The sequence below is a fragment of the Suricata suricatta genome, chromosome 12 (assembly GCF_006229205.1).
Source record: "Suricata suricatta isolate VVHF042 chromosome 12, meerkat_22Aug2017_6uvM2_HiC, whole genome shotgun sequence".
Classification (NCBI taxonomy): Eukaryota; Metazoa; Chordata; class Mammalia; order Carnivora; family Herpestidae; genus Suricata; species Suricata suricatta.
The window spans coordinates 101,161,207-101,172,048 of record NC_043711.1 but is presented as its reverse complement, the minus strand read 5'-3'; the positions used below and the strand labels follow the sequence as shown (position 1 = coordinate 101,172,048).

Sequence of the window (10,842 nt, the reverse complement as noted above, 5' to 3'; positions counted from 1 at the left end):
CACGGGTCCGTCACCCCAGGCAGGACCCCCAGAGGCGGCGAGGGGGTTTCTCACCTCCCACCTCAGCGTCTCGCCCAGCTTTCCTGCCGGCGGCAAGGACACCGCGCACGGCCTGCCTATGCCACGCCAGGTACCCATAAGCCATCCCGTCCCCCTCGAAGTGGCCCAGGGACCCCACGGCAGGCGATGTAACCACGACCCAGCTATCGCCCAAGGACGGGCAGTGACAGGCCAGAGCGTCTGGTCCTTTGCAGGTCACCACGATGGCCCGCCGGGCGGAGGGTGAGGTGGGAGCCCGCCGGCCACGATGCTCCTGGAGGCACATGGCAGAGGCCAGCGACACAGGCGTAAGAGCCACAAACCCCAACCAGAGCCTGGATCACCGTTTCCAACCAGTCCACTTTGCCCCTCTGAGCCTCAGTCTTCCCCTCTGCAGATTGGGACCATCCACCCACCCCACATGGGAGGGTTCCGACAAGGAGGGAACGAGCCAGCACAGGGGAGAGCATCAAATCCTCCCTCGGGGTGGCACCTGACCCAGGGCCCCCCTTACGGACTCCCCACGCGAAAGCCTGTGGGCCCCGAGTCCCGCCCAAGCGTGACACGCTCTGTGGTGACTCCTGACCAGACTTGAACACATCAGTGAGGCAGAAGTTCAGCTGTCAGCCCCAAACCGCCCCTGGGGCCCAGGGGACTCAGGCCGGTTCCGTGAGCACTCCAAGCCTCGACTTCCCCATCTGTGACATGGGCACAGGGACAGCCCCGGCTCAGCTGGCTGGTGTGACGGAGGAGACAGAACACAGGCTGAGTCAGTAACGGCCTTCACAAGCCCCCACGTGACCCTCCTTCTCCCGGACACGCGGCCTCGGTGCTAGAAGAGCTTGGGACAGAAACTGCAAGCTGTCTCCACGATGCACGTCCCGCCTTCTTCCTTAGTAATGAAAGGCTTCTCATATTCCAGACAGCTATCCACACTGGGACATACCTGCATTCCCCACCCCCCTCGCGGTTAGGTACGGCCAGGTGACTAAGATCTGACCAGTGAGATGGAAAAGCTTCTCCTGGCACGTCTCCTTGGGAAGTCTCAGCTTGAAGTCCTCCTTTCACCTTCCCCCTCTTCCTTTGGCTGCTTGGAGCTTGGACATGATGGCTGGAGCTACTGCAGTCATCTTGTACACTGAGACCGTCTTGAGAATGTACGTTATACACTAAACTAGTATAAAGGGAAGTTAAAGCGGGTGTGGATTCTGGATGGCTCTGGACTGCCTGCTTCAGGTATCTTTTACGTGGGGAAAAAAATCACCTAGTAACTAGCTGAGAACCACGTTATTTTGCATTTTTCTATTGAATGCCACTCGATCTAATTTTCTTTTTTTTTTTTTTACATTTACTTACTTATTTTGAGACTTGAGGGGGAAGGGGTAGAAAGAGAGGGAGAGGGAGAATCCCGAGCAGACTCCATGCTGTCAACGCAGAGCTCTCACGAACCGCGAGATCGTGACCTGAGACAAAACCAGGGGTCACACGCTTAACTGACTGAGCCCCCCAGGCGCCCCTCGATCTAAGTTGATGTATATGTTGAGGTCATATACGTGTGGAGTCTTGGTTGCAAGGGACAGAAGAACAAAACTGAATAGGCTTATGCAAAAGGGGGGAATTGATTAGCTCTTGTAACAGAAAAGCCCAGGATCTGGCTTCAGGCATAGCTGGATCAAGGGCCCCCAGAGGCGTCACTGAGACCCTAACTCTTCTTCACTCCTCAGATCTGCTTGTTCTTGTGCTGGTTTCCTTCTCAGGCAGTGTCTCCATAAAGCACACGTCATCCCCACCCCCCACCCCCACCCCAGTCCTCAGCAGCTCCGGGCTTATCCGCTCCCGCCTGGCTCCCAGCAGAAGGAGCTTCCTTCCCCAGGAGTTCTGGGAGAAGTCCAGGACGGACTCTCATTGACCCAAATTGGGTCACACACCGAACCCTGTGAGCCAACTGTGGAGCTGGGGACTCGAACACGATGGCTGTCCACACTGCGGAGCTGAGCAGGAGGTGCGGGGGGAGGGGGCCCGAGGCTGCAGCTCCTCGAAGGAAAACACCGGGGATGTTCACCCAGGAGGGAAGTGGCTGCTGGGCAGACAGGACCTGCAGGGGCCGTCAGGGATCACCTTGGCTGAGCCAACCGTCAGTCTGGTGCGCAACTGGAGCTGCGTCCCACGTGGGGACATGCACCCCGAGTCACCCCCAACCCCCCAGGTGAGGGAGTGGGGTATTTGGGGCCACACCTGGGGGCTCAGTCCCTCAAGGCTGGAGGAAGTGACAGCTGGCACCCCCCCTTCCCCGCACCCTCCGAGCCTCCAGGCCTGGCTCAGCGCCAGCCTCCCCCTTCCCCGGTGGGTCAAAACTGTGAGCCCCTCAACACACTGACGGCTGCCGACACACTTAACGCGGACCCCAGGCCACGGTGACGGCTCTGGGCTTGTCACTAACACGCGTGTGCGTGGAATGCGCGTGTGCGGGTCTGGGAGCGAGGGCGTCTGTCCGTCTGTGTGTACATATGTATGGCTGTGTGTCCGCAGACTCGCACACACACGTGTGTCCTGTGTACTTGATGTGCATATACACGGCCTGCGTGTGAGCCTGGGTGTGTGTGCGTGTGTGTGTGCGGCTGGCCCTCTGGGTATGGGGACCAGGACGGCCCTCCTGACGGGGACGAGGAGGCAGCCGGGGGCCCCTGGGCCCCTCCCGAGCCCGCACCCCAGGCTGGCTGCCAGCGAGACCGCGCACAGGGACAGGGACTCCTCCCCTCGGAGGACGGTCAGAGCCCAAGTCTCAGAGACGCAGAGGGAGGGGGAGGCCGGCCCCGGTGGGGCCAGGCCCGCCCGCGTCAGGCCCGCACCCCTGCCTCCCAGGCAGGTCACCTTCCCCGCAACGGGGACGCTCAGGGTGTTCGCCTGGACGTAAGTGAGAGCACCGTGGGAGCGGGGGCACCATGCCCGACCCGGTCTGCCCCGCAGCTCCGCCCACAGTCACTCACGGCGACTGCGGTCGAGGGGCGGCCACATTCCGGCCACCGCAGCCCAGCGCAGTTCGCCCTGCCTTCCCCACAGAGCAGGTGACTTTGCAAACACTCCCCAGTGTGCCACCATCCAGAGCCTCGGTCCCAGGACCCAGGAGGGTGTTTTCAGGGCTCCCAGGCCGGTCCCAGAGGGCTGCCCCTGGCTGATTAGTGACAGGAAATGGGCTGGCAGCGCGTGGCCCTCCAGATAACCCTGGCGGCACCCGCAGCCCCCTCCCGGCCCCCAAGCCCTTATCAGCTGCAGCAAGTGTGTCCTCCGGGCTGGGAGCCCCATGCTGACCTCCCCGACCCCTGGCCAGGGTTTGCAAACTAAGACCCAGCAGGCCGGGGGAGGGGAAGGCCCGGTCCCTGGTAGGAAAAGCCAACACGCCTGCAGGGTCTCACCTGATGTGACCCCGGGGGCCCCGACTCACCCCTGCGCAGAGCCCAGGGGTCCTGGGCCACAGACAACGGGAATCTGTAAATCTCAAAGTCAAAGTCACTGGAAAAGGTCCAAGGAGGCCCCCTGGGGACCCAAGGATGGTGCAGAGAAGGCTCCCCCTAACTCCCCCCATCAGGGTGACCCCATCCCATGTCAGAGCCAAGGGCTGACCCTTCTGGGCTCTGAGGCCAGATCCAGCTTCGAGTGGCTGCTTGGCTGGCCACACTTCCTGCTGCCTCATTCCATGTGGATACTCAGTGACTGGTCTCTGCACCGCCCCCTCACCCACCCCACCCCACCCCACCCCCGCCCCGTTCCCCTGGCCCAGCCTCTCCTGCTCAGGTCCACCCCACACACTCCAGTCTGAATGCACCGTCCTAAAACTCCTGCCAGAAATCTCTGACGCCTACTCATCATCGGCTGAATCAGGTTCAGAATGCTTGCAAGCTTCAGCCTCCCTGAACTTAAACTTTTGGGCTGAAGGAGGGACTCAGCTCATAGAGGACGGAGGCCTCAATAGCATGTGCAAAGGGCCTGTGGTACATTGTGGCTAGCGTGTGCAGCATACAGTGAGGAGGCCAGTGTGAGGCTCGTAGCATTGGCTGGGAGACATGACTTCTCTTTTGGTGACCGGGACCCCTCAGGCTGCGTGTGGAGCAGACACTGCAGGACGACAAGGACAGAAGCAGCAAAGGGGCCATGGCGAGGGTCCAGGAAGAGGGGATGGTGCCTGGGTTGGGGTCAGAATCCTGACAGGCTTCACAGGTGGAAACTTCCGGACCTGGCAACAAGTGACATGTGACAGTGAGGGAGGGAGAGGAGTTGGGAGCAGCTCGAATGTCTGGCTTGGCCAGAGGGGGCGGTGATGTCTGGGGCGGATGACAGATGGGGACCGATGGCTTGTCATGGGGCCCAATCTGGGAGGGTAAGCCTGGTGCCTGGAGGACACCTGGCCCCAAGTATGCCCAACGTGAGACCCCCAAGCCTCAGGTCAGTCCGGGCCCCTCACCAGCATCCCCATTCCATTCCCGCTGGGCCCCCCATCCCGTGCAGCCCAGCCGTGGCACTCACCCCCTCCCAGGCTCAGGGGTCTCTCTGCTGACAGTGGAGATCAGACCACACTGCGCTAAGCTCATCAGGTCATGTGTGCGCACTGCCACCCCCCCTTGACTGCGCCCCACAGCAGGGCCGCCCCTGGGGTCTATCGCTACCCTGAACTCAGGTCCTCCTGCCACATTCCCCTCGCTGCCCCTTCTCCAGCCACCCTGGCCCCGTCAGGCCATGCATCCTACCCCAGGGCCTTTGCACTTGCTGTCTGCCTAGACCCCATTCTCCAGGACCCTGTGAGACCTGCTTCACAGTGCTGATGAGCAGCCAAAACTATCCTGTTTATAGGCTTGTGAGGTCACCCCACTAGATCACACACCCCAGTGGGTGGCATCACGTCCACTGTGTGGGTGACTCTCTCCAGTGCTTTGCCTCTGACACAGGTTTCTTGGAATGAACTCATCTCCTCTCCAGGCTGAACGCCTCCTCTGTGAGTCCCCTGTGATTTCTCCAGCATGCAGTTGGGGCTCCGGCGGAGCTCTGGGAAATGCTAGAACTATCCCTGGGCTGGGCCCCCTCAGCCCTGGATAGGACTTCCCTTCCTTGACCTTACACCCTGCCTGCCTCCCAGCATCCCCCGGGGCAGCTGGCCGACACTGTTCTCTGCTCTCAGCAGCCCTCACTCAGGTTCTCCCAGAAGCACCCTCCCATTCCACGGGGTTCTGGGAGCCACCACCCACGCCAGCCCCCGGGCCCGCCCCGGCCCCCATTGCTAGGACGCCACTCACAGCTCTCGCCTTCGTGAGCGAGTCAGTCCTCCACCCCGGGTTTTAAGCAGACTTTGGGGAGCACGCACCCAGTGGGGGTGTCAGCTCCTCCTCGAGTTTGCGAAAAGTGGGTGGAAACAGGACTGCGTCTGTCCAGTCACTCTGGACACCCAGAGGCCAATGCCAGGTAGGGGCTCGACCGACACTTGACCAAAATGCCCGGCTCCATAGCAGTGACACCAAGGGACCGCTGTGGCAGGGAGGCGGGGGAGGGGGGGCAGCGACAGCCGAGGCTCCCTGTTCAAGAGAGAAATTACAGACCCAGGTTTTCTTTAAAGAACCAAGTTTTATTTTTATAATCAGAACGTTCTAATAAAAATATTATTATAATATTAGCTACCTTTATTTTCTGGGCTTCGACTCTCTACTAGGCCTGCCGCGAGGCATGTGCCCACGTCGGCCGGCCCCCCGAGGCCACCCACTTCCCTGAGGTAGGTCCGAAGGAGTTCCCCCAGTGCCCCCAGCTTGGTGGCCCGCCCTCCCCAAACCCTTCCACCCGTCCCCTGCGCGAGCCTGCACCTCGGCTCACTGCCCTCTTCCTGAGTGGGGGCCCCTGCACAGCCCAGGGGCCCTGTCCAGGCCCCCCCCCCAACCCCGTGGCGGCCTGTTGGAACCTCTCGCCTCCCCACCCAGGCTGAGCACCCTTCCAGGAAGGCAGGACGTGTCTCCGCCAGGCACCCCGGCCGGCACGGAGCGGGCGATGCCACGAGGGAGGGCCGGCGAGGCGTGTGGGTCTGTGCTGGGAGCAGGTGCACCACCCCTCTGCCAGCACCACCTCGGGCCACACCCCCTCCCGCCCTGTGTGGCCGGCAGGGGGACAGACTGAGAGGGCTTCCTGCTGGAGGCGCCCGCACCCCGAGGGGCTCCCGCCCCCCCCCCCCCCCCCCCCCCCCCCCCCGGGAGCCGGCAGGTGCTTCACACGGAAACACTGCGCTGCCCCGGCCTTCTTGGGCGGAGCCATCGACAAAAGTGAGTCTCTCAAAGTCAAAAATAGGTGCTGGATTCTTGGTGGTGGGAGTTCCTGTTGAAAAAATAGACTACGACTCTGAAATCATCTTAGCAAAACAAGGACGAGAAGAAAAAAGTTGCAGCTCAACAGAAGGGGAAGCGGGCCGGCTCCCCGCCGCAGTGTGGGCCGGCTGCCGTCTAGAAAATGCGGGTTCTGGAGGCGCCGGCCCCCCACGCCCCCGCCCCCGCTCGCCGTCGCTTCTGCTGCTCCCGGGCGTCCCCGGAGCAAGGCGTCTCCGAGCCGGACGCAGGGCAGCCGGTCTGTGGAGGGGCGAGAGGGCCCCGGGCAGGGCCGGGGGACAGGTCTGTGGGCGCCGGGGGCACGGGCAGGGGCAGGCAGAAGGCTGGCGGTGTGTGCGAGGTCTGAGTTGTATCTTCAAAGAGCTCTCGGCCATTCCTGTTTCCCAAAGTCCCCCCTTGAGACGCGGCGGGTCCTGGCTTGAAAGGGAAGTGGTCTCCAGGCCGTCCGGGGTCGGGCGGGGCTCCCGCGGGGTCCCCGGAGGAACGTGTGCGGGCGGCGGGGCTGTCACTGCATCCTGTCGGGCTGCAGCTGCGGAGGCTGGTACTGCACGAACGTGGTGCCCGCGGGGGCGGCGGCCGACAGGGCCGGGGGCACGGCGGCCGGGTAGCCGTAGCCCACAAAGCTGGCGGCCGTGGCGGGCGAGGCGGCATACGGGTACTGGTCAAACGTGGCCGGCGGGTACTGGGCATAGGCCGGGCTGGCTGGCGGGTACTCGATGTAGGACGAGGACAGCGACGGCACCGGGGCCGCCGGGATCACCACGCTGGGTTGGACGATGGCTTGCGGGTAGATGTAATGGGGGGTCAGCCTGTGGGGGCCAAACAGAGGGTCAGGGTCAGGGTCAGGGTCAGGCGACAGAGCAGCGGGGAGCTGGCTCCGGCTGGTGTCCCCGCTCCCGAGGCGACTGCACATCTGTAAAATGCGGATGGCAACATCTTCCTTGAGCTACCACAGGGCCTTTGCACTGTTTGCCCAGACTGTTCCCACCGCACACAGCACACTTTCCCCAGCTATCCACAGAGCCCCCCTCCTCAGCGAGCCCTTCCCAGGCACCCCTGGCCCAACCCAACACTCCACACTCCAGCCCTCCCCCCATGGGCCCAGCTGTGTGATTTGGGGGTCCCAGGCTCAAAAATGACTCAGAGAGTGACAGCAGAGCATCAAATCCAGGATGGCCCCGTGTGCCTGCCCAGCTCACCCCCCGGCCTCCACTTCCTGCTCATCTTCCCAACAGCCGTCACCGCCAGAGGACACGCCGCACCGCCCTGCCCTCCCCCCCGAGCTCTACGGAGCCTTGCCTCCGTCACCGCGGCCCACAGCAGCTCGGGGCGCCGCTCGGTGAGAACCACGGGGCGCGGCACGAAGGACATCAGTGCCGATGAAGAGGATGCCCTGGGAGCAAGGCCATCGACCGCCCCCCAGCGCCTCCAGTGTTCCCTGACCACACCCAGTGTCCCCCAATGTCCCCTGACCACCCCCCGCAGCCCCCGACTGCCCCCAGTCCCCCCCAGTGCCCCCTGGCCATACCCAGTGCCCTCCGATGCCCCCCGACCACCCCCCAGTGCCCACAGTGCCAGGTCCAAACCCCCCTCACATCACCCTCTCAGTTCACAACAGAGAATGGGGCTCGGAGGGTCTGAGGCTTGCAAGGCCTCACGGCCATAAAGCGATGGGGACCCTCCTGACCCGCGTGTTTGTCCCACGCTGCAGGCTAGCGTGCAAAACCGTTTCTGCGCACCAGCCTCCAGGCAGGGAGGGAGCCCCGCGCGTCACAGATGGGGAAGCAGGGCGCAGGAAGGCAGTGTCGGGGCAGGCCTGCTCTGCCAACCAGACGCTGGGCGGCCCTGGGCCGGTGGCCGGGCCTCTCTGGGCCTCACGGCCCGTCAGGTACATGGCACCCTTGCCAGGCAGGGCCCTCGGCATCAGCCTCTCCTCCACCTCTTCTCACACCAGCATGGGGGCCCCGGACCCCAACTCCCTTCTGCACCCGTGGGCGGGGCCCACCACCCCTGCCTGGCCCCTGGCCCCAAGAGAAGCTGTTCGGAAAGAACGGGGCGCCACTGGGTGCGGAGCTCTCCCCCCACAGGGACCCCTCGCTCAGGAACGCAGACAGGTGTGCTGAGGGACCCACAGCAGCCCCCACAGGACCAGGACGAGCCCGAGGAGGCCGGGCGTCACCCGCAGGGGCCACAGCCACATCCAGTGTCCCTCCAGACGCGCCACACGCGGTGGCGGTGAGGCCAGGCGGCCCAGGCTCAGCCCCGTGCCGCCGCCTCTGCGCCGCCGGGAGGGACCGAGCAGCAGAGCCGAGGTGCGGTCTACACGGGGGCAGGGACGCCCTGCCTCACAATGTCCCGAGTGCACGGGGGCCGGCGAGGGCTGCGTGGGGCATCAGGGGGCAGATGGGCTCCGAGCACAACAGGAAGAAGGGGCAGGACTCCCGAGGGCCACAGGCCCCTGCGGTGGGACCGACCACGCGGCGCTGGGGTACGACACGGGCCACGGCGTGGAGGAGCCCTGAGGACGCGCCGAGCAGAGGACGCCAGACCCGGCCCCAGAACGTGGGTCCCCCCGACAGGACACGTCCACACAGGCAAACCCGGGGGGCACGGTGGCACAGCACGAGGGGCTTCGGGCCGGGCCGGGCCGGGCCGTGTGCGCGAACGGGGTCCCCTCGGGCTGAGGAGCGAGTCGGGCCGGGCAGTGCAGTGGCTCTGAACACGCTTCACGCTGGTGGCCTGGCGTTAGACAACAGAGCGGACGGAGCGAGCCTCGCGGCTACGGCACAGGGCGCGGGGCTGGGACGGGGCTGGCAGCGGGCCCGGGTGGGAGCCCAGGGCGCACCTGCCCGTGCCTGCGGGGCCACCAGCAGCCACCGCGTCACCCTCCCCGCTGCCCTCCGAGCAGCGCGCCCCAGGGTCACCACGGCAACACAGCCCGGCTGGCAGCCGCGGGCCTCCCCACCCCCACCCTCCGCCGTGTTTGCCAAGAGGCCGGGATCCCCCTCCAGCACCCCCACGCCTCCTCCGGCGTGCAGAGGGCCAGGCCTGGGTTCAAATTCTGCTCAGCAGCGAAGAGGGAGAGGGCGGAGACCAGACCGCACAGCCGCGGGCCTACGACTCACATTCCAGGAGGGACCCACACAAACATACCAATCCAGGAACCAGAGGCCCCACTGTGGGGGGTGGTCAGGGAGGGCTTCTCGGAGGAGAGAGCAACTGCACTGAGCCCCGAGAACAAGACAGAGCAGCCAAGGGGGAACAGCAAGGAAAAGGCTGAGGGCTAGAGAGCGTGTGTGGCAGGAGGAGCTGGGCGGGAGCACCAGGCTATCCGCTTAGAGGCCTCCTTCCTCCCCCCCCCCCCCGCCCCCCGCCCCACCTGCACCCCGCAGCTCAAGGCCATCCCCGCCTGGCCCGCACCTCCTGACCCCCAGGGCCTCGCCCAAGGCCTAGCTCTGGGATGCCGGGCACACAGTGTGCCCACAGAGACCAGGCTCCCCACTGAGAATGACAAGGGCCTCCCACAGCCAGGATGCCTCCCGGGAAAGGAGTGACAAGGAGACACGACGGACAGGTCCTGGGGCAGTGCCCACTGGGAAGTCCAGGCTCCAGGAGAGCCCCCGCCCGGCCCCCCAGAGCCTCGGGAACATTCCTTAGCCAGAGACCGAAGCCCAGAACTTCTCCAAACATGGGCGGGGACGCCCCTGCCTTAGACACTCCCGGAGCATCTGCCAAAAATGCAGGTCCCTGCAGACTGAGGAGTCAGAGAGGGTGACAGGCCCCGGGGGATCCTGATACACGCCCACACTCAAGCCACTGCCTAGATTGGGCCTCACACTGTCCACACAGAAGGATCGGGATGGCGAGAATGACAGGTTCCAGGCGCCTGGGCGGCTGAGCGTCCGGCTCCTGACCGGCTCAGGTCACAGTCTCGCGGTTGGGGAGACGGAGCCGGTGTCGGAGCGCAGAGCCTGCTGGGAACCCCCGCCCCTCCCCGCTCCACACACACGCTCTCTCTCTCAACATAAACTTCATAAATAAATACAATAGTAGTAAGACAGACCGACAGACGGGGTTCTGGCCACCTGTCCCCAGGGTCCAGCCGGGTGAGGCAGCGGTCACACCTACCAGGCTCCATACTCAACGCTGTCGGGACCGGACCTCCGTCCCAGCCTCCCCGGTGATGGAGGAACTGTTAGGTTGAGGAGGAAGGGAGACACGGCTTCTGGACACACCAGGAGACTGCACCCCTGCATCTATTCACCTGTCTCCCATGGGGCTCTGCCCCACTCCCCCATGCAAAAAGCCTGAGAAAACCCATAAAGCACTTCGGAGCCACAAGAGGGGCCGTGTCGCCGCATTTCGCACGCTCCCACGGCCAGGGAACGGCAGTGTCGCCTCCTTGTCCACCTGCTGCCCGGTGCCTGTGCCCACAAGGACGAGGGCCCAG

General features: G+C 64.4%; 1 protein-coding gene across 1 annotated transcript in view; it reads right to left on the bottom strand.

Moving 5' to 3' along the window:
- Positions 1–6,341: 6,341 nt before the first annotated feature.
- The window catches only part of RBM38 (RNA binding motif protein 38), a 14,060-nt gene continuing 9,559 nt past the window's right edge, over positions 6,342–10,842 (bottom strand). Inside the window, exon 4 of the mRNA XM_029917308.1 lies at positions 6,342–7,201. Coding sequence (XP_029773168.1) covers positions 6,898–7,201 — 304 coding nt within the window. The 3' untranslated portion in view covers positions 6,342–6,897. The remainder of the gene's footprint in view (positions 7,202–10,842) is intronic.